At 33.7% G+C, this 25,524-nt stretch overlaps 1 protein-coding gene across 2 annotated transcripts in view; it reads right to left on the bottom strand.

Moving 5' to 3' along the window:
- The window catches only part of LOC126812891 (uncharacterized), a 90,390-nt gene extending 65,742 nt beyond the window's left edge, over positions 1–24,648 (bottom strand). The window contains exons 1-5 of one of the 2 annotated variants that reach the window (XM_050539111.2): positions 24,553–24,648; positions 21,090–21,250; positions 19,797–19,835; positions 18,812–18,922; positions 14,645–14,709 (exon numbers count right to left, since the gene is read on the bottom strand). In XM_050539111.2, coding sequence (XP_050395068.1) covers positions 14,645–14,709; positions 18,812–18,922; positions 19,797–19,835; positions 21,090–21,197 — 323 coding nt within the window. In that variant the 5' untranslated portion in view covers positions 21,198–21,250; positions 24,553–24,648. Of the gene's footprint in view, positions 1–4,261; positions 4,682–14,644; positions 14,710–18,811; positions 18,923–19,796; positions 19,836–21,089; positions 21,251–24,552 lie in introns of those variants that run through there. The other variant, XM_050539112.2, reaches the window with a different exon arrangement.
- Between the last annotated feature and the right edge of the window lie 876 nt (positions 24,649–25,524).

Below are 25,524 nucleotides of genomic sequence, written 5' to 3'. Positions count from 1 at the left end.
ATAGATGAGAATGTTCTTGCCGGCCAGCTTTGCTCTGCTTGTGCTATCTCACATGAAAAGCTAGCACACGAAACCACCAGTGACCCACTGCTCTGTACTTTGCTCACATACGTACGCACCGGGTGGCCACCAAAGTCTCAGCTATCTCCAGGGTTACTTACTTTCTTTCAGCTCAAGGATGAACTGTCCATTTTTGGTGACCACTGTATTGCGCGTGGTGATCAAGCCATTATACCCTATTCTTTGAGGAATGATGTTAAAATGGGCATAGTTAAAACGAAGAATAGATTGCGCAACTGTGCATATTGGCCTGGATATGAGAAGGATATTGAAAACTTTGTTCGTTCATGTGCCCTGTGTTCATCAAGTGATAAATCTGCTAAATGTGCTACTGCTCCCTTACAGCCCAGGAGGCCATCTAATAGACCATGGCAAGATCTCGGTATCGACATTCAGGGACCATTTACATCTGCCCCCTACGGTATGCGGTATTTGGTTAATCTAGTAGACTATTTTTCGAAATAGCCAGAGTCCCTTATGACAGAGAATATTACATCATCAAAGATCATTGATTTTCTGGAATCGCAGTTTTCCGTATGGGGTCTACCACGTTCAATAACTACAGACAATGGGCCACAATTCATCAGCGCGGAATTCAAAAGATATTTAGCACAGAATAACATCACGCATATTCGCACCCCAAATTTTCACCCCATGGCTAACGGTGCCGTGGAAAGACTAAATGGCACTATAAAACACTTGCTATAAACTAATGTTTCCGATTTATCATCCTGGGCACAAGCTTTACACGTTATTTTATTTGTTATCCTTTCTACCCCTCATTCATCTACACAGTGCTCACCCCATTTTTTGATGACTGGACGGGAAATGCGATCGAAACTGTCATGCCTGAAACCCAACGTGAACAATAAGAATTGTGCGGAACCTGATGTCATTTCCGAACTACAGCACTGTGCTCAACGAATGAAAAGTTCTTACGACACGCGTCACAATGTTCGACATCACATATTCAAGGTTGGCTACAAAGTGAGTATTAAGCTTGACCTTCATAGAGGCCGTCATAAACTGTCTTCAAAATTTTCTGATCCCACTGTTATTACGGATATTCATAGAAATATTGTAACGTGTGAAGGTGGCAAGCGATGGCATGTCAATCGTTTAGTTAAATGTTTTTTACAAGATGACACTTTTTCGCCACATCTTTATGCCCCGGTAGCGAAGCCTACAATTGCGAGGCCGCAACCGGATGTTGATGTCAATAATCGGCCTCGTCGGAACATACACCCGCCAAGGTACTTACAGGATTATGTACTCCAGTAACTATTAATCTCCGCAATGATATTCCTTTCCAAAAGATATTTGGATTGCATCCCTTCGTTATATTCTCGATTGACTGCTTACATATATTGTTTTCATATATAGTGTTTATTTTTGTTGCAGGGGGAGTGTGTGGTGTCGGGCTGAGTCCGTGTTGAAGCAGGGAGAGTGAGTTCCCTTGGGATGGAAGAGGAAGAATGCGAGAGAGATAAATAATGAGAAGCCTAGTAGAGCCTACTTGTAATTATTCACATTCCTGTGTACAGTTATTGAATTATTGAATAAATATGTTATGAGTACCAACACCACACTTATCAGTAGGAGGTCTTATCGCGGTGACTTCATTGATGTTTAACATGGAAGTGATTTGTTGTTTATCTAGTTGATTCTCTACTGGTGTCATATTAGAAGTGAACTGTTCTTCTATTTTCTCTGTTTCCGGCTGGCAACTTGGTGAATTTTTCTAATGTGTCGTTGGGCATTACAGACGTTGCTGAAATCTTTGTCACAAAAAGGACATGTGAACATGATGATTCTTCAAGACTTCAAGATTATGAAGTTACTGTAAGTTGTTTCTAAAAGATGTTTGTTGCAACAAATGCATTTTCTTTTGTATTTGTCACAACCCTGTTGTCTATAATCTTCTAGCTTTATCTAATTCGGTAAGTTATAGTTCTTCTTGTAGCAGATCCGAATTCGGCATTTATGTAAAAATTGTGTTTCTGTGTTTTTTTTAAGGACTCTTTGATTTGGTGATAACTGACACAAGGTTGACTTTTGGTATAAAATTTGTGATGAAGCTCAGAATGTTTTTTGGAGGATCTTGAACTTTGTTGTTGGATGGAGGTTTTAGTAGCTTTTTATTAAAGGCCTTGGTTATTCCCTGATGTATGATAATTTTAGGATATCCTCTGCAAATTATTCTGGTATAAGTTGAGAAAGAGATTTCTTTAAATCCTCTTTATTACTGGATAAGCGTAATATTCTGAGAGCTTGGTTGAAAGGAAGATACATATACATTTCAAAAAGATTGAAGTATAAATGTAGTCTGTAGCATGTTCACAAGAAATTGTGGACAACACCTAGACAGAGAGGGGACTACAATATATGACCCTGTTTCTATCAATTTGAAGATCAAACATTTCAATGTGGACAGATATGAATTGATATATACATGTAAAGATAGGTTGTCAGGCAATGAAACATATGCCCACAGCAGCAAAGTTCACCAAGCAGTATGCAAAGGTTGTTGCTTAGTGCTTCAATATGTTATTTCGTATCATGAACATAAATACTGTGTATAAATTTTAAGTCAATTGGATAACTTTAGCCTCTACAAGGTTCATAAAGTTTTGCAAATTGATCAAGGACAATAACTCAAAGGATCATGACAGTATTTATCTATAACTGCTGAAAAAAATAGGCTTCTTCATCTCATGAAAATAAACAATTGAATGATAAATTTAACCTTTAGATCGGGAACAAGCAATTGTTGGCACCAGATAGACTGACAAAACTGAATATCTCATTGACAAAAGTTACACCATTACATAGGACACTATAATTTGATTGGTAAGTTTAAAGTGGGAGAATGATTATCAGGAAATTCTGATCGATTTAATTTTCGACATCTTGCTGAACATTACAAAAAAATATTTCTGTTAAGGGTAAGGGTTTGCAAGAAATAGTTGTTTTAATCAGATCAGGGAGGTGCTTCTTCCTTGTGCTTGTAAACACACAATATAAACATTTCGTGAGATTTCGGTATCTAACCTAGAATTTGTTTCTCCTCATTAACAGGTTTAACCCCTTGGCCTTCAGCCTCTGGTTAAACCTGTTAACTCATGAAAGCCGTGCTATAAATATAACATGTCTTAAAATGAAATGTAGGACTATTACCTCAATTTCGACAAAATGCATTAGAATACATTTTCTATCAACTGAACCACAGATAAACAAAACAAAAGACTTCTTCTCGTACTTGCTCTTAAAATTTCAGGATTTTATCATAATATACACAAGCAAGCATCCAATTGAAGTATATATAAGGGCTGAATTGAAATGTAGGACTACTACCTCAATTTCGACAAGATGCATTAGAAATAGAATACATTTTTCATCAACTGAACCACAGATAAACAAAACAAATGGCTTCTTCTGGTACTTGCTTTTAAAATTTCAGGATTTTATCACAATATGCATAGGCAAGCACCCAATTGAAGTATATGTAAGGGCCAATATAACTGGAAGCAAAATTCCTTATCAAGTCTTTGAAATTAAAAATAACAACAAGTTATTTTATCGCCTTACCTATACTGTTCACATCAGCACGCACAATGCACAAAATTCTAACACTAAATTCAAATCATTAGCTGTGAACTTGCATTAGCTTACATAACATATACCTTTTAAATTATAGAAATAACTAACCGTATTTAACTCAAATCATAAATTCAAATTCAATTGCTTGTATTTTTTATCTTCATCATAACATTGATCTTTTACATGTTATAAAGCCTACATGTACATTACCTTCCTATTGTAATCATACCAGTCGATATAGACTGATTCACTTCAGGTTTCACTGTAATATTAAAGAGATCCAACAGTAATACTATATAATGAAAAGTACGTTTCTCACCCTGTACAGATTCAGAATGATACATTTTAACTGTGGATCACTATAAATAATTATATCAAGATACCTTGTTTTCAACTGAACCATCATGATCAGATGTAATAATTTTCATAAAACATATAACCAATCCATTTCATTTGAAATCTTCGCTGACTGTCTCTTTAAGTTCCCTTTCATCTCAAAATAACTATACTCTTGGAGTTTATCTATTATTAACCTTCAGATGTATTCTATGGTATATACATGTATATGGTACATAAAAATAATCAAACGCATAAGACATACCTGTAAATCATATAAATAAGGTCAGTCAGTCCAATCAATAATCCTTATCAATTCACTGTCTATTAAAAAACATCTACTGCCTCTTTTCGTAGAATTTTAAGCATGTAGTAGTTTCTCTGCTTATTTTTTTATTTGACCTGTGATGTCTGTCTTTTGATCGATAGGTTTGGTTATTGGCTTATTGTAATAATAGCACATGTATACATCCCACAACTGAAGAGGAATCCAATGGAACAGCAGTCTAGTCTACTAGTCAATGTGACCTAATCATTCTCTATTGGAAATTTTTCCACCGGCTTATGAACGATACATCTTAGCTTCCCTGTCACTTTTAATAGAAGAAAATCCTCCAGCCGTGTAACACAATCCGAAAACGTATTTCAAGTAACGGAAGCCAAATTACACGTAGAAGTGTTATGTAATCATAAAAAGACGAACATGATGAAATTGAATTTTCCACTGGAAATGCCATATTTTCAACAAAAACATGAGCAGCTCTTCAGATCAATGCTGTTAATCAAGTTTATGGGAATTGAATGTTTATGTTACATTTACATTATTTAATCAAGTTTTGTGGATGTTCACTATTGAAAGCTTGACATGCTGTCACCGTATCTCATCTTTAACAATTTATGTCAGTAATGTTAAATAACCATAATTATAAAGTCATGGAAAATACATTGCAGATATTTTCCACAAACGGATGGAACAAATGTAAGAAAATAGAAATTGGAGATATGACTAAGATTGAAACTTGGTATTCTTCAAAGACAGGTTGCCAGACAAAGAAACATAATATGTTCATTGCATTGTGAATCTTTAGGTAAATAGGCAAAATCTTTTTATGGTAACAGCAGTGACAATAACTCTAGAACTATAATTATCAGAAACTATTGTAATTGTTATAAATTCATCAAATTAAATGAATCTGGGAATACAATCTCAAACAACATTTCAAAAGATTAAAAAATGTGGACACAATCAGATTTTGTTTATTTGTTTCTAATTTTCACATTACATTGTAATCTAACCTATTTTTTTTATCACAACCATCTTCTAGTTCTAGCAGTGAGAGTTTTATTTGAATCAGCCAATCACACAGTAAGATAGACCCATATTATGCTTAAATATTATGAAACACATGAAAATCAATCTGATTAAAATAGATCTATATTTCGTTTCGTTTTTTTATACTTTCAATGGCCTACACAACATGAAGATCTGACAAGTTGTACTCGAAGGTAGTGTCAGGGGTTGTACGAGCGGCTTTTGACCCTATGACGTCAGACATTGATTATTCAATCAGCGTTGACGTTTCTAGTGGCTTCCCACAGTTCCGTGCATGGCATGCAAAGAAGTTGCCGTAACAGACCGTTTCATTGGCTTATCCCTCACTTCAATCAAAACCCCGGTAATATAACAATTCTTCCATATCCTAGTGTAGTAAAACAAAATTTTGAACTATAGAAAACGAAACGAAATAGGATCTGTGTTTTAATCAAGATTGCATGAAAATTTTCATGATAGCATTCTTTAGACATACTAAACAAGTGGTTGTCATGCAAGATATGCCCACATTTTGCAAGAGATGATAGAACAAGCTAAAAAAAAAGTGATTTTATGTAGTCAGGGGTAATAATCCATAATGTTATGGTCTGACATGCATCAATATTGAAAAAAAACGAGACCTCTGGGGTATGAACAATTTTAAAATTTCATCAAAATCGGATAAAAGTTGAGTGTCACAGACATGAATTTACAGGAGGCCCAAAATGCCTGATGAGCATGTGTGCATTAAAGTGAAAGCACGAAGGCCTATAAAACCTTTTCATTATTGCTATTTCCGTGATTAAATCAAAAAGACAATCAAACATAAACAAATCTACATTCAAAAGAATCAAAATTAAAGATACATTATGGGAGATTAGATAAAAAGCTGGTAGTTCTCACTATAATAGTTAAAAACTAGATAGTGTAAAGATAATTTGCTGAAAATTTCAGTCAAATTGATCCACTCTGAACCAGGATTTTAGCGATTGAATTTACAGTCTAGCCTCGATCATCATTACTAAAGTCGGTAGGATAAAAAAAAAGCATAGTTTCGATTATCCATTTCATGATTTAATTATGAATGGAAGTCGAACGGCAAATCGGAACCTAATCCAATAAACATCGCACGCTAGTGATGCCATCGAGAGTTGATTATGGTCTGGATAAGTTAATTAATGTCTAATTAATAATTTAGATAACATTTCAGGCCTAAAAAAAGACCTGCAATAGGCAGATTTAGCTATTGCATAATGTATGTTTAAGCTAAGAAATCTAAATCTGACCCTTTAAGGTGCCCTCACTAGACCTACCAAATCTGGTTGAAATCAAGTAAAGCAGTTTTGAAGAAAAATTCGTACATACATGTACATGGATTGACCCATTTTCAAAATGCAATATCTATTGTATTTCTTTGGTGTGACATACTAGCTTGATCACTTGACTTGAAGTTAAGATATTCTAAAAAGCTGACATACTGATTTATCACCCAATAATACATTCTATAGTAGATATCGCTTGTGTGATATAATTCATAATCTACTGTGATATCTCCTTAGGAGATATCGCTTTACATGAATTTGATTGGTCAGTTGAAAAGGAACTACTTTTTTTTTATTTTCAAAGAACAGTTCATTTCTTATTAAAAGTAACTTTTTTTAAATTAAAAATGAACTATTGTTATTCAATTGACCTTGATGGAAACACTGGGTCAATATAAAGGACTTTTTGCAATGGTTGAATTGCTGTCAAAAAATGATTTATCACTACGTTGTAATGTTCAGTAAAAGTGAAATCTACAGCAAAGAATTATATTTATCTATTTGTGCATGTAAGAAGGGATTGGGTGATAAATAAAATCTCCTACTCGTCTTTTTTGATATCAAAAAATTTCAAAAAAGACTGGTAGGAGATTCTCTATTTACTATACAAAACATGTACAGGTAATCAGGTCATAACTGTAGCTGCTCAAATTGATGAAAGAAAATCAATACCCATTTTCTTTTCATTATCTTAAACAAAGTGTATGAAATTCAAGTATATAAAAACTGTGTATGAATTTCAAGATAACTGAAATTTTTGGAATCTTTAAAAATCAATAAGCTTCTTCTATTCATGAACCACACTAATCACTATGTATACAAATTTCACTCAATCGGATAACTTTAGCAGTTAAAGTTTAGACTCTACATCATTCACAATCAGATAATAACTTTAGCCTCTAGAACATTCACCACCTTTTTTAAACTGATCATGGGTGATAACTCTTCACAGTAATCATCAGAAATAAGTGAAGATCAATAGGATTTTTTGTCGCAGGAAAATGAACACTTGGGATCAATTTCAATTAGATTCTACAGTATGTAGAACATTTACAAGCAATTATGTACTGATTGAAGTTTAGGGGTGACGACGATATATGACCACGAACCGTTGAAACTCATAGACTTCTTCATCTCAGGAACTTAAAAACTATGTGTTAATTTCAAAAAGTAAATCGAATAATAACCAAAGCCTCTAGAGCGTCCACAGAATGTCTCAAATTGATAAAAGACAATAACTCTGACAGTAATCATCAACTATCGCTGAAAATATGCTTCCTATAAGTAATGCTAAAATTACCAACCAAGTCCCTATAGTGTTTAGCGCTGTTTTGCAACCTCTTTTCTAAATCTTCTACATAAAACAAACTTCCTTACCTTACAAACTCAAATGATACTAATGAAGTACAAAAGCACTTTAAAAATCTATAATAAACTTCATAATTCTAATTGTAACTAAACACAGGATACTGGATTGTATAACTAGTCATATATAAGAGGAAATCAAGCTTTTATAAATATATCTTAAAACTATAATTTCCTATTTTATCATATTCAAGACAACCATAAGTGCCAGGTAATGTAATCAGCCAAGCTCTGGGAATCATTTCATATTAAAGATTTAAAGATGCATTATGTAAGACTTAATAAGAGCTAAATCTGCCTATTCCTTTTGCAGGTCTTTATTTTGGCTTCAAATGTTATATAAATGATTAATTAGACATTTATTCACATGAAAAGCCTATAATCAACTCTCTAGACCATTGGATGACTTAGTTTTAAACTGATTAAAAGCCGGTTGACATTTAATGATTTAATTTAACAAGTGGTTCCATGCAAGACATGCCCAAATTTTGCAAGAGACGGACAGAGAACAAGATAAAAAAAAGGGATTTTTCATACAATCAGGGGTCATAATCCAGGAAGTTACGGTCTGATATCCCCGAATATCGAATATCTCTGGGATATAAACATAAATAATGTATTTTAAGTTTCATCAAAATCGAATAAAAATTCTGAGCGCTAACCGGTCCACTCCACAACCACACAATTACATATACTTTTACACGATTTGCGTACCATGGGCGGCAATTTCGTCAGGAAGTTTCATACACAACTGACCTTTTGGTGTAACAGTGATACATTTCAACGCCTTTTTGATCCAGATAAAACTTTTGACCTCTAGTTGAACCACAAGCTAAAAATGTGATTTTCGTACAATCAGGGGCCATAATCCAGGAAGTTACGGTTCAATATGCACAAATATCGAAATTGTTGGGTTATAAATATACATTATAAGTTTCATCAAAATTAGATAAAATTTGTGGCGTGTAGTCACCTCTACGATTATTCGTGCAATCAGGGGGCCATAATCCATGAAGTTACCATCCAGTACATGCCAATATCGAAAGGAACCTATATCAGATAAAAATTGTGACCTGTAGAGTGTCCACAAACAAATTGTTGATGGACGGACAGGGACGACGACAATAAATTTAGACCTGGTTTAGTTTAGAACAAGCTTTGTAATAAAAATAAAATACCGGTACTTGAACATAGTTTAATGTTTGACTTAAAGTGATTCTACAATCAACAGCTTAATTAAGCATACAGCTTACAAACTTTGTACGATTATAATCACGTACCGATCATAAAACCCAAGAATTAATCTACAAAACCACAGGGCTTTAAATACCAAATATTGCACAACTGGCTGTTTTAATATTTAAAGACACATTATGGGAGATTAGATAACGAGTTGGCAGTTCTCACTATAATAACACACTATTTATGGATAACAATTACTGTGGTTTATTTCACTGCGACGTTTCAACAAGATTTCACAAGTCGTTATCAAGCATATTTTTGTGTTATATGCTTGATAACGACTTGTGAAATCTTGTTGAAATGTCGCAGTGAAATAAACCACAGTAATTGTTATCCATAAATAGTGTGTTATTTGATTATGTTCCAATTACTAAATGCCATTTAAAGAATATCTCACTATAATAGTTCAAACTATTTACTGTAAAGGCAATTTGCTGAAAATTTCATTTAAATTATCCACTATGAACCGAGAATTAAGCAATTGAAATTTCCGCCTAGCCTCGATCATCATTACTAAAGTCAGTATGATAAACAGCATAGTCTTGATTATCCATTTAATCGTTAAATCATGAAGGAAAGTTATGCAATAAATCAGCTCATAATCCACTAAAGATCGCAAGCTAGGGATGCCATTGAGAGTTGATTATGACCTTGATAGGTTAATTAATGTCTAATTAATAATTTAGATAACATTTCAGGCCTAAAGAAAGACCTCCAACAGACAGATTTAGCTCTTGCATAATGTATGTTTAAGCATTACAATTGACAAAAGATTAAAGAAGTCCCAGATTTCACAGGGTGTCTGTTGATAAAAGTATGTAAATCAAATGTCAAATTGTAAAGAAATGGCCTACTTATAAGTGTTGTTATGGAAAATACAGACATGTTTACTTGTATGTTTAATCTTGTAGAATTCTTGTTATGGCTTACACCATCATTAGAAATGAAATGGGTAATGACGTCCTATTTTTCTTTTCAAAACACTCGGCATATGCCATGCAGTGTGGTGTGAGGGAAAATTTTGCTGGGCCCTCCATCCAGCGCCACTGACAAGGGAAAATCACGATAAAAGATAGACACACAAAATGTAGAAATACCCCCACACAGCAGCTTATCCGAAAGGACAAAGGGGGATAAATCTGGAACTGGAAGTAGCAGAATGATGAATATCGGTCACAATTTTGCACACCATATTTTAAAAAGAATCAGTTAAAACCTGTAGAATTTATCATTGGGTTCTTCACCTAATGGCAATGACGCTTCACACCAAATTTGAAAAGAATCCAATCTGATTAAAACACAGATCCTATTTCGTTTTGTTTTTTTATAGTTCAAAATTTCGTTTTACTTGTCTTTACTATACTAGGATCAACGTGTTCTGGATCATGTGAGGGATTAGCCAATGAAACGGTCTGTTACGGCGTGCTTTTGCCGTGAGCTGCACGCAACTGTGGGTAATCCACTAGAAACAACAATGCTGATTGGTTAATCAAATACATGGCTCACACTGGCTTTCAATTTTTTCCGGCCAAAATGGATGATAATTTTTATATAAAACAAGCGGTTGCCATGCAAGATACACCCACATTTTGCAAGAGATGGATAGAGAACAAGCTCAAAAAAAGAAGTGATTTTTTCGTACAATCAAGGGCCATAATTCAGGAAGTTACAATCCGATATGCATGAATATTGAAAGGAACCAAGATCTTTGGGTTATAAACATGTATTTCAAGTTACATCAAAATCGGATCAAAATTGTGTCCACTCTCTAGAGGGTCCAAAACCTTGATATACAATATATTTACAATATTTGCGTACGAGGGGCAGCCATTTTGTCCGGCAGTTTTGGTCCGATTTGTACGAAATTCGGACTCAACCATCATAAGGGTTTGACAGGGATATATTCAAACGTTTTTTAAAATCGGATAAAAATTGTGACATCTAGAGGGATCACATCCTAAAAACGTGAATTTTCGAACAATCAAGGGCCATAATTCAGGAAGTTATGATCCAAAATGTGCGTATATCGAAAGGAACCAAGATCATTGGGTTATAAATATGTATTTCAAGTTTCATCAAAACTGTGACCTCTATAGGGTCCACAACCATATTTTTATGCTATTTGAGAACGAACGGCGGCCATTTTGTCTGTCAATTTTGGGCCGATTTTCACGAAATTCGAACTCAGTCGTCCTTAGGGTGTAACGGTGACATAATAATACGTTTTTTTAAATCGGATAAAAATTATGACCTTTAGGGTCCACAAGCTAAAAACGCGATTCTTCATACAATCAGGGACCAGATTTCAGGAAGTTAAGGTCCGATATGCGCGAATATCGAAAGGAACCAAGATCTTTGGGTTATAAACTTACATATCAAGTTTCAACAAAATCGGATAAAAATTGTGATCTCTATAGGGTCCACAACCTTGATATACCACATTTTTACGCTATTTGAGAACGTACGGCGGCCATTTTGTCTGTCAATTTTGGGCTGATTTTCACGAAATTCGAACTCAGTCGTCCTTAGGGTGTAACTGTGACATAATAATACGTTTTTTTTAAATCGGATAAAAATTATGACCTCTATAGGGTCCACAAGCTAAAAACGCAATTTTTCGTACAATCAGGGGCCATAATTCAGGAAGTTATGGTCCGATATGCACGAATATCGAAAGGAACCGAGATCTTTGGGTTATAAACTTACATTTCAAGTTTCAACAAAATCAGATGAAAATTGTGACCTCTATAGGGTCCACAACCTTGATATACCATATTTTTACGCTATTTGAGAACGAACGGCAGCCATTTTGTCTGTCAATTTTGGGCCGATTTTCACGAAATTCGAACTCAGTCATCCTTAGGGTGTAACGGTAATATAATAATACGTTTTTTTAAATCGGATAAAAATTATGACCTCTATAGGGTCCACAAGCTAAAAACACGATTTTTCGTACAATCAGGGGCCATAATTCAGGAAGTTACGGTCTGATATGCGTGAATATCGAAAGGAACCGAGATTTTTGAGTTATAAACTTACATTTCAAGTTTCAACAAAATCGGATAAAAATTGTGACCTCTATAGGGTCCACAAGCTAAAAACGTGATTTTTCGTACAAACAGGGGCCATAATCCATGAAGTTTCGATCCGATACTTGCCAATATCGAAAGCAGCCAAGATCTTTTGGGGATAAACCTATATTTCCAATTTCGTAAAAATCGGACAAGAATTGTGACCTGTAGAGAGTCCACAAACAAACGGACAGGGGCGACGACAATATACGTCCACATGAAAATGTGGGCGTATAAAAATGTTCATATATTTCTTCTGCGGATTTGAATATTTTATCTGCCAAAAATGTGTGATAAAAAAAAAAACATCTAACAATTTTATGTCTCAGCTAGACTTATTAATATTATAATAACAATTACCGATATATACAATACAATATACAACAACTTTAAAAATCTTTCTGTATATAATACATTAGCACAGTTTGGATTCAATAAGATCAGATTTTTTGGGGGTGACTTTAGTCTATTTGAACACCGTACTGCACAATATATTTTCAGTATTTACACGTCAGATCTCATTCAATTTTCTATAAATTTATGTGTTGCGTATACAATAGGCCTACAGTTATTTTCAGAATCAGAATCCCTGAAAGAATGATATAAATTTCAATTATATTTGTAAGACATGCTTACAATTATACCCGTCATTCACCTTTAGATCATTTTGGCGACATTAATATGATACGTCATATGGCAAAATGATTTCTTGCTCAAGAATCGTCGCTATTCAACTCGTTCTTACGTTTTCGACCAGTGATGATAATATAATTTGAAATAATGATATCCGATCGGCATGCTTGTATATCTTACATGCCGTATATAAAGCCAGAGTAAACGGAATTCAACTATCAAAATATTTAATTCTCTTCGAAAGGAACTGTCGGCCATTTTGATTACATGGACTACCATTTTTTAAAGGCGAGACGAAACATCAAATAATCATCGCTAGGATTAATCATTAGGAGTAAATAATGACTTGAGATAGGCTTTATATACATCATTGGCAATTATCAATCAACTAATCATTAATTCAAAACAACTGATTAGTATTACTCATCGACGTAATCCGGATTATCAGCTAGTTGATTAATTTATATTAGTATTCTGCCACGTGATTGACACTCAATTAATTGTTAATCCAGGATAAATACGATTAGAATTTTAAGATTTTTTTCCGCCAGTTCTCAAAAAGAATCATCAGTACCGCAAAACATTATTGCCAAAATCATGATATGATATATCATATTTTTACGCTATTTGAGTACAAGGGGAGGCCATTTTATTTGTCAGTTTTGGTCTGGTTTTTACAAAATTCGAACTCAACCATCATTAGGGTGTAACGGTGAAATATTCAAACGTTTTTTTCAATCGGGTAAAAATTGTGACATCTAGAGGGACCACAAGCTAAATTTGCGATTTTTCGTACAATCAAGGGCCATAATTCAGGAAGTTACGATCTGATATACACAAATATCAAAAGGAATCAAGATCTTTGGGTTATAAATATGTATTTCAAGTTTCATCAAAATTAGCTCAAAATTGTGGCCTCTAGAGGGTCCACAACCTTGATATACCATATTTTTACACTATTTGCATACGAGGAGCGAACTCAAGCACCATTACTGTGTAATGGTGATATATTTAAACGCTTTTTTAAATCGGATAATAATTGTGACCTTTAGAGGAACCACAAGCTAAAAATGCGATTTTTCGTACAATCAGGGACCATAATCCATAAAATTGTGACCTGTACAGTGTCCACAAGCATAATGTCAACAGACTGACACACGGACAGGGGCGACGACAATACACATCCACAAGAAAATGTGGGTGTATAAAAAAGGAGGGAGACTATTTATTATTTTTTAACTATTATAGCAAGAACTGTCAGTTTTTTATCTAATCTTCAATAATGCCCCTTTAATTTACATTTTGATTTAACTTTTACTTTCGCTTTTATTTTTACTTTTGATTTTATTTTTACTTTTGATTTAATTTTTATTTTTGATTTAACTCTTGCTTTTGATTTAACTTTAGCTTTTGATTTAACTTTTGCTCTTGATTTATACTTTTTCTTTTGATTTTGACTTTGTTTTTCATTTTCTTTTCGGTTTATTTAGGTTTTTAAAGAAATTTTGTTAAATTCCTGAATGATAACAATACATAGTCCACCATAATGCTGCGATAATATTACTACTAGTACTGGTACTACTCCAGCATTTTTTTTTCTTGGAAGTATATGGATATGGTTTGGTTCTAGCTATAGTACAAGACTGAAGATTTTAAATTCCAAATTTAAGCCACTTTCTAAACAGATTATAAAGTATATTTACCTATCAACAAGCAATTCCCCTTCTTTCACTTGTTGTTTCATTTTTTCTGCTATTTTATTTTCTTCCTATAAAAAAATACACAAAAATAAAATAATGTCATAAAATTTCTTATTTTCTTCCTATAAAAAAAAATATACAAAAATAAAATAATGTTATAAAATTTCTTTCTACTAGAATAGGGTTTCTATATTTCTCAATCAAATAAAATGCAAATTTATTGTGTATTCACAAAGAAGATACTACTTCACAAAGAAGATACTACTTGTGATTTTGTCTATTTCGCCTGAATTTGCATGTCACTTTGTACTGATATTGTGATGGGTGCTGTATTTGAAAGATCCTATGGAAGTGAATATAAAAATACAAAATCTCTTATGGTTTTACAGTAATGATGACAGTAAGAAAGTTCTGCACTTATTATTGCTAAATCATTTAGTTAATATTGGAAACTGTTACCATGCAGTTTCAGACAAATAATCTTTAATTGTTAAAGGAGATAAATCATTACTATTTAAGACCTAGAAATTGACACAAATGGGTCGCCACGCATATAATAATGGAATATGAATGTATATAAACTGATTTAAATTCAATCGTTTGCATTTTACTCTAATTCCAAATCAGTTATGTTTAGCGAAATAAGCCAGAAGTCTCAATGGAATGGCAATCTCCAGCGTTTGGTTTTTCCAGTCTACACCAGTATTATTTATAGTGTATGCTCTCCAGATAAGAATATGGCGTCACCGTTTGACATGACTTGTGGAATATGTCTAGCCGTGTTCTTTAAGTCCCTTGTTAAAAATGGCGCCAATATGCATTCTTGTACACGATTCATGTACCAATGGTAAAATGTTTATTTTGTCTTAAATATTGGATATAAGAAGACCATCTTTTCCCGTTAAGATCACTATATCAATGTTGATTTAAAGGAGCTAAATCGCTAATATTTGGAACCAAGAAATTGACACAAATGGATCATAACGCATATAATAATGTAATATGAATGTATATTATTGTGATACAAAAATAAAAATGGTTGGAGTGCCCAGGTTTAGATTTGTCGTTGATTCCATGAAGTAGTTAGGTTTTAGAACGTTAAATACTGTGTGATTCAACATGGCGTCCGAGGGGTTTAATATGAAATAGGTACGAAATAGTACCAAATGGTTTATTGGTGTGAGAGTCAAGGTTTAGACTAGAATGCCTTGGAAATCGGAAGTTGGAGGCGACTAATATGTGTCTCTCTTTTGTGGACCGAGACTGTCCGTTGTGTGAACTGGACGAGTAGGCCTACTCACCTTCGGTTATATGTCAATGTCAAATAAGCAGATTCTTATCAACACGATCGGCTCTGGACGCCCAACACGTGAGTCCAATCAGTCTGAAGAGTTCAATACGAACGAAACTAGTCACTGACATTCGGGATAACCAGGTCTCCATAGCCACCTTATCTCTTATATTATGAATGAATATTAACTGATTTACATTCAAGCGTTTCTGTTTTTACTGTAATTTCTAATCAGTTATGTTCGGCGAAACACGCTAGAAGTCTCGAATCGAATAGCAATCCCTAGCGCCTATGGAAGGGTATCGCTGCCAATATCAAATGCTCTGTGACAATGTCTTTTCCATTGATTATATTTAAAAGGTACAATGTACAAAGTCCTAATACCAGTAATGATAAAGTCAAAATACCTCTAAGGCAAGAGTTAAATGTAAAACGTCAAATGTTAAATGACAAAATGTTTTGACGTGTTTACATTTTACATTTCTCTCATTACATTTTACATTTGCGCTCTGCCACATCTCATTTGTCCTTCACGCTTTCTACATAGCATCTTTCGCACAGCATCAACTTTCATATGTAAATGTAGGATATCCCGTGACTTATTAACATATACGGAAACCCAGCACACTATAAATTAAACCAGCACACTATAAGGATATTCACTGCACGATAACAGTAAATCAAGCTGGCACACTATAAGAAACTATTATAGACGACCGTGCGTAATCATGAATGTGCCAGGAAATAATTGATAGATTCAAAGAGCCAAAGAAACATAATTTCCAGTAATTTCTAACACAATAACTGGAATTTCTTCAACTTTAATCTTATTTGCATACCGGTATTTGAAAAGAGCAATCAGTGAAACCTAACATGGTATCTGGAATTTCGTATTTAGACCAGTATTCTGACTTGAATACCCCTTTAATAGCGTGATATTTATTGGATTTTAATTATGAAAATACGATTGTACTAGAAAATTATTTACATATTTACAAACAAAAATGAACATGCTTTTCACTAATATGTAACATGATACCTGGATTTCCTATTTGGACATTGCACAGCCCCGTAATCATGGTAAAGTACAGGGCTCACACTGGCTTTCGATTTTTTTCCACTAAAATGGATAATTTTTATATAAAAAAATGATTAGATTTTTTTTCCGCCAACTGGAATATTTTTTCTGCCAAAAATGTGTGATAAAAAAGACAGCATCTAACAATTTTATGTCTCGGCTAGGCTTATTAATTATTATAAAACATTTACTGATATATACAATACAATATACAACAACTTTAAAAATCTGTCTGTATATAATACATAAGCACAGTTTGGATTTAATAAGATCAGATTTTTTTGGGGGTGACTTTAGTCTATTTGAACACCATACTGCACAATATGTTTTCAGTATTTACACGTCATATCTCATTCAAGGATTGCCAATTTTCTATAAATTTATGTGTTGCGTGTACAATAAGCCAATAGTTATTTTCAGGTACCGTAAAGGTATCAGAATCTAAATCTCTGATAGAATGATATAATTTCAATTATATTTGTTAAGAGATGCTTACAATTATACCCGTCGTTCACCTTTAGATCATTTTGGCCACGGTAATATGATACATACGGCGAATTGATTTCTCGCTCAAGAATCATCGCTATTCAACTCGTTCTTACGTTTTCAATCAGTGGTGATAATATAATTTGAAATAATGAAATCAGATCGGCATGCCTGTATATCTTACATGCCGTATATGAAGCCACAGTAAACGGAATTCAATTATCAAAATATTTAATTCTCTTCGAAAGGAACTGTCGGCCATTTTGATTAGATGATTACCTTTTTTTAAGACGAAACGAAACATCAAATAATCACCGCTTGGATTAATCATTAGGAGTAAATAATGACTTGAGATAGGCTTTATATACATCATTGGCAATTATCAATCAACTAATCATTAATGCAAGACCACTGATTAGTAATTCTCATTGACGCAATCCAGATTATCAGCCCGTTGATTAATTTATAGTATTTCGCCACGTGATTGACACTCAATTAATGGTTAATCCAGGATAAATACGATTAGAATTTTAAGATTTTTTTCCGACAGTTCTCAAAAAGAATCGCCAGCACCGCAAAACATCATTGCCAAAATTATCTCGAAAATCAAATTTTATTTGCGACTTTGCCGACCGACATCCAAAGTGTTAAGGTAATTAAATTTCTTATTGTGTGCTTGGCTGATTTCCTGTTATAGTGTCGTGAATATCCTTGTTCTGGCTTATAGTGCGCCTGGTTTCCGTATATGTTAATAAGTCATTTGCATATGAAAGTTGATGCTGTGTGAAAGATGCTATGTAGAAAGTGTGAAGGACAAATGGGATGTGGCAGAGCGCAAATGTAATATGTAATGAGAGAAATGTAAAATGTAGACATGTCAAAAAAAGCATTTTCCCACAAAACATTTGTCATTTAACACTTACATTTGAAATTTTACATTTAACTCTTGCCTTAGAGGTATTTTGACTTTATCATTACCAGTATTAGGACTTTGTACATTTTACTTTTTACATATAATCAATGGAAACGACATTGTCGCAGAGCATTTAATATTGGCAGAGATACCCTTCCATAAGCGTCTGGTTATTCCAGTCTACACCTATAGTATTTATTGCACATGCTCTTCAGATAAGAATATGACGTATGACTTGTTGAATATGTCTAGCCTTGTTCAACGTGTAAGACTTTAGATGATATTGAATTAGAGACTTAGCTACTTTAAATTGAGAAATAATTTGTGTTTTCAGTGTTGAAGACAGTGGATGATATTTAGTTAAAGACTTAGCTACTTTAAAAAAAATCTTTGATCACTAACCTCTGTAAAAAGTTTATACAGTTTTTCTTCATATTGTTTACGACCTCTGTAACCACGGTAATGTTTCTGTATACAGACAGCGGCATCATCATATGCATTCAAAGGTTTCTCCTGAAATTTAAAGAAATAACTATGTAAATATATATACACAGAGAAAACAAAGAGAGACGGTTTAATGTTTCAATCAAATCTAGTGGGATATCTTGAGCTACATTTTCTTTAAATTATCTAAATATTTCCGTCTGGTACATCTAAAATACCACGGCACATTTCCCTGTCTGTATCTTGGAAATAAATCAGCGACTGTAATTTCAACTTAGAGAGCACAGACTAATATTAACAAGCCTCATCAAATTGTCAAATCACATCCGACTCACGAATTAGTTAAATGACTGAAATAAGTAACAAAGGAATGGAAATATTTAGGAATGAATTAAGCAATAGCCTGTTTTCTAATTTTAGATTAAGTTTACCTTACTGCGTCGACAGTTGAAGACAAAATTGATTATATTATATTATATTAGAGTGTTGACCTGGACCAAGGCAGTCCTAGCCATTTTAAAAGTATAAATTTAATTACTTTCTATTGAAGAACTGAGTTCTTTATGTGAAGCGGATAATGTAAAGTTTGGTGCAGGACCTACTGATATATGAGACCTACATGTAATATACCAGAAAATCTCAAAAAGTCAGTTCTTATATTTACACTGCATGTATTTGAAATATTTACTTATTTGATTTATTTCTGTTAAATACACCTACTAATATAATAAAAGCTGTTGATTGGTTTCGGAAATTGACAGAAAAGACCAACCACATCAAAATGCCCTTGCGCCTTGACGTCACGATTGTATTTGATCATGAAGGTAACTCAAGTTTATTGGAGTGATGTAATTATGTTAATGAATGACAAATCAGTTATACTGTAAATATAACAAATTATGTGTTGTAAAATGTATGAAACGAAATATAATATGATTCTTACCTTTGGCAATATTTGTTTCATTATTCGAGGATTAGCTTCCTAAAATAAAAGAAAGAAATATAGACATAAAATAACATAGTTTCTCTCTAGATAAAGATAGGTTGCCGGGCAACAAAACATATGCCCACAGCAGCTAAGTTGTATGGGCAGTTGTCACACATATTTTTTTTGTCAGTAATGAGACCATTTACAGCACATGAAAATCTGATTACAAGTAATAACCTGTTAAGTAATTAATAGAAATCTTTAGAATATCTTTTGATTTTGTTTGTCTCATGACCTTAAACAATATATATTAACTTTAGCCTCTGAGTGTCCACAAGATTTTTCAAAGTGATCAAGGATTCTTCGTCTTATGACCTTAAACACTGTGAGTGTATAAATTAAAAGTCAATCGGATATTAACTTTAGCCTCTAGAGCTTCTACAAGATTTTTCAAAAAGGTCAAGGACCATAACTCTGGCGGTAATTATCAAAAATAGTTTGAAATCAATAGGTTTTTTCGTCTCATGACCTTAAACACTGTGTATAAATTTAAAGTCAATCAAATATCAACTTTAGCCTGTAGAGCGACCACAAGATTTTTCAAAGTGATCAAGAGCCATAACTCTGGCAGTAATTATTGGAAATCGCTGAAAATGACTAGGATCCTTTGACTCATCACCTACACTACTATAAGACCACATTTCAATGTGGGGGTATACCACTATATAATGAAATGTTTTTTTATAAATAAAATCAAAGTATAACTATAACCTGAGTGTACTGCCAGGAACTTTAGTTGTGTTCTAGATATTTTACTTGGCATTACTTCCCTTTTAAAGTTTTAGAAACAAATTTGGTTGTTTCTTACATATTTATTTGCAAAAATCTATTTACTTAAAGATACATTATGGGAGATAAGATAAAGAGATGGCAGTTCTCGCTATAATAGTTAAAAACTAGATAGTGTGAAGGTAATTTGCTGAAAATTTCAGTCAAATTGATCCACTATGAGCCGAGAAAGAAGCCGGTGAAATTTTTGCATAGTCTCGGTTATCATTACTAAAATCATTAATATAAACAGCATAGTCTTGATTATCCGCTTTTTCTGATTTAATTATCTTTGGCCATTAGCGGCATATAGGAATCTAATCCAGCCTACATCGAAGGTTAGCCTTGACATCGAGAGTTTATTATGGTCTGGATAAGTTAATTAATGTCTAATTGATAATTTAGATAACATTTCAGGCCTAAAGAAAGACTTGTAATAAGCAGATTTTGCTCTTGCATAATGCATGTTTAATAAAGTACCTTCATAGCAGATTTCACTCTTTCTTGTCTTTCTTGACGTAAAAGATCCAAGTCTTCCTCTTTTAGAATAATTGGATCTGGCATTAAATTTAAATCATTTGACTCCATTTCTCAAACCTTACAAACCAAATGACTTAATTAAACCTCTTTGGTATAGTGATCTACAAAAAGTCAATATATACATGTAAATATTGTAATTACATATAATAATATATTTCATACTACTATAATTTAAAGTTACAATTTCATATTTTCTAAGAAAGTCAAAACATAATTATTTCTATGTCTTTTGCTCAATAGGTTGTCAACTCACTATCATACGATCATAGGTGTCATTCTCACACTTAAAACTCATTTACACCAGAAATAATAACACAATTACCACCCTTGTTTTCTATTCTCCACCATAGCTATCCTCAAACGTTTGAATTTGAAGAGGAAAATGATATTTTTGCCAATTTCTCAACTGGCAATAGTGAATTATAGGATTAATAGGATTATTCTTTAACAAGGTAGGACTGTTTATAGATACCATCTATTTTAAGGCTTTATTTTAATAAATTTTAAAAATATAACGTAAAAATATGAAATTGCAACTTTAATTCTTAATCAGTATTATCATCATTTAACCTTCATGACAACGAAAGTGGTAGGGTGCGAAAGTGCAATAATTGCACTACGAACCGGTAACATGATTTACCTAAATCCACTATTATTTCAACTCGTATAATAATAATTTATATCTATACTTGACTGTTGCCAAATTGGTAGTTTTAATTTAAAATCGTAACGATTTTGTTTCAAAAATGTTCTTCAAAATGATATTTCGTGCAATACATGAGTTATGTCCCTTGTTTACAACTTTTGACACAAACACATTAAGATTTTAAATTAACCAGTGCTTGCCAGGTAAGATACGCCCACATTTTGCAAGAGATGGATGGAGAACAAGCTAAAAACAAAAGCATTTTTCGTACAATCAGGGACGATAATCCAGAATGTTATGGTCTGAAATGTGCAAATATCGAAAGGGGCTGAGATTTTTTAAATATAAAGATATATTTTAAGTTTCATCAAAATCACATAAAAATTGTGACCTCTAGAGGATCCACAACCTTCGCATTACATACTTTTACACAAACTGCATATAAAGAGCGACCATTTTGTTGGGCAGTTTAGTTTCGGATGAAAATTGCGACCTCAGAGTGTCCACAAGCTAAAAACGTGATTTTTCGTACTATCAGGGGCCATAATCCATGAAGTTATGGTCCAATACATGCCAATATCGAAAGGAACCAAGATCTATGGGAGATAGACATATATTTCAACTGACGCTGGTCTCATGTTCAAGTACATTTCACCGAATAATATCAATCATTTATCACACACGTGTAGGCTACATTTTAGAAGAGAGAGAGAGAGAGAAATGGGGTTTAACGTCCACTCGACACAAACTAGGTCAATTTGGGACTAACATATGGTTTTTAATTTTATATCAATAATTCGCTTGCGCGTAGGGGTCTTCAGCAGTGGGAGGAAACCGGAGGACCCGGAGAAAACCCACGACGTTGGACAGGCGACCCTACTCCTTGTCATGTACAACTGGGAATTCAAAACCACGCCAGTCGACTCAATGACAGACTTTAGGATAAAGCGCGCGCACGGTAACCATTCAGCCATCCAACCCCCCGCTACACTTTAGAACTTTAGAAAGCATGCACAATATTTATAATTATAATTGATAATGGTAAGGATATCCTGACTCAGAATGATACAGTTAAACTGCGCGCGACAATACACATCGCCATAGTAACAAAGTGGTGGTTTATCGTTGATTACCCAGCCTGTTGAAAACTATATTGATATTTTAAATAGTAAAATTGTATGGACAACATTGCTTTTATTTTTTGAATAATATGGCTTTCGATCTTGAAAATACGAAAATACACTGCAGCTGAAACCTAAAAAGAACACTCGTTTGTTGTATGGGAACATTTGGTTTAAAAAGAACATCCTGACCCGAATAGAATGATTTGAGGTGCCAATACCTAAGGGAATATTCTTATCCCAGCATATACGTCTCACTTCATCAATACAACTTACATACATTGCTAAATACCAAACAAATACACTCGATAAATTAATCCATTTATACATCACAAGTTATGTCGATTTTACATCAGTAATTATCATGATAATTAATTTTTTAAAACGAGATAATTCTATTCATAACAAAACACAACACAGGGTATACATGTATATGGATGTAACTACTTCTATATTATTTAATAACGATTTTGTAACACATACCTGTCACGTTTTCAAGTTAATGAAAGAGAGAGAGAAATGGGGTTTAACGTCCACTCGACACAGACAAGGTCATTTCGGGACTAACATATGGTTTAATTTTATTTCAATAATTCGCTTGCGCGTAGGGGTCTTTAGCAGTGGGAGGAAACCGGAGGACCCGGAGAAAACCCACGTGGTTGGACAGGTTCAAGTTAATGAAACATCCTTGAAAACGTGACCTGTATGTGTTACGAAACGTCATTATTAAATAATAGAGAAGTAGTTACATCCATATATACCTGTGTTGTGTTTTGTTATGAATAGTTAACGGTGCTTCTAGATGTCATTGAAAGAAAAGATAACTCTAATCATCGCGATGATTTGTTTTAGCAATATCGTTGCAACACTTATATGAGAGATGTCTCAGCTAGGATTATACACCTGTAGGCTATGCTAAATTGTAGATGGTTGTTGAGGAAATTGAATAACTGGCAATCGATAGTTCATAGATTTCAAAGATAGTTCCTTTAGAATCTGTCTCTGATTGGACGATGTCCGCTGACAGTTTCAATATATAGCTGTAATTTAAAAATACCGCTCTTCCCTACCTCTGCTCTTAGGCTATTTTGGAATCCTTACCGACTATTTTTCACTGTGATATAAATAATAATTCAACACTATTTTCAAGTAGAATTTTGCAATTAAAACCATGCACAAAATACGTTTGAACTGATCAGCCATTACGAGACTCAAACATGCGCAGACTACATGTTTATTTAATTGCTAAATACTACTTGAAAATAGTGTTGAATTATTATTTATATCACAGTGAAAAATAATTATGGTGAGAAATGATTCCTTTTGCAGAAAAATAAAGAATGACAGTGAAAAAGAGAAGGTAAGGGTTCTAAAATAGCCCGAGAACAGAGATGGGGAAGAACCGTATTTCACCCAGCTATATAGGGAGGGATAGGAACTGTCAGCGGACATCGTCTGATTCAGAATCAGAGACATTTCTTGTAGTAAAGGAACTATTTACGGTACCGGGTACTTCAAAGACATCTCATCAAGACCTCACCCTGTCTCGTTCCTTTTTATCGTTACTGTTCGTCTCGATCGACTTCAGTCTCTAGCTCGAGTACAAAAGTGCCAACATATCCTTAATAATACTCACTCGGGATGAAAAAAAACCTCACAGGTGCAATTGACAATGTGTTGACATTTCATTCATTAAAGTTATCATAATAATAATCTAATGCATAGACTAATTTCTCCTCACTTATTGAAGAGCTTAATTCAACTAGTCATTACCTCCCTTTAGCTGCTGAGACCCCTATTTCAGCACACGGTCCACCAACATGTTATGGTTACCGAACATTGGCAGTCTCTGCTTCATGCCATATTGCCATTTCACCGATTCATCAGTTCCACTTTCAAACAGAGCCAGATTAAAGTTTCGTGGGGCCCTAAGCCAACATATTTCATGGTGCCTATTACACAGACATCAATTCATCCATCAAATACAAAATATCAAAATTTCAAAACTGTATAGCCTACTCTAGGGAATGGCCTAGTTGGCCCGTGCCTTAATCAGACCCGACTTTCAAATCTTAATTTAGATAGCCATTTGAATTATCAATAAATGATATAAAAGTGTTAAGTCCACATATGTTGGTTTGAACAACGGCCAATGGCAATAAAGGCCATAACCATGGATTAACTTATAAGGTCCATAGTAATTCAGAGTGACAATTATTTTCCCGCCAAAAATAAGTAAGTGGCTTTGAACGTGTGAAATTCTTGGTTTGCCTATTCATTCAGAGAGGTCATCAAAGACAACTGTTTCGGCCACCGGAAGGCTCTATATTGATTATGATTGAATTTATCTGATAATTCCTCCAGCCCATACAACTCGGGTGGTTTAATTTGATGCTCAACGTTTGACAAGCTGACATAACCTAATATATTTGGCACACTGTTAATTTGATCAATCTACAAGAAATATGCCCAATATTCTTTTCATATGCGACGGCTTGACATCTAATTAATTCAGTGGTACACATTTGTCGCATTTCCGTACAGTTCTTGATATCGTTTCACTTCAATCATGCAATCGTGAAAGAGGATATTTTGTAGAAAAGAAGAC

The sequence above is a fragment of the Patella vulgata genome, chromosome 1, assembly GCF_932274485.2.
Source record: "Patella vulgata chromosome 1, xgPatVulg1.2, whole genome shotgun sequence".
NCBI classification, from domain to species: domain Eukaryota; kingdom Metazoa; phylum Mollusca; class Gastropoda; family Patellidae; genus Patella; species Patella vulgata.
This window is presented reverse-complemented; position numbering and strand designations above follow the sequence as displayed.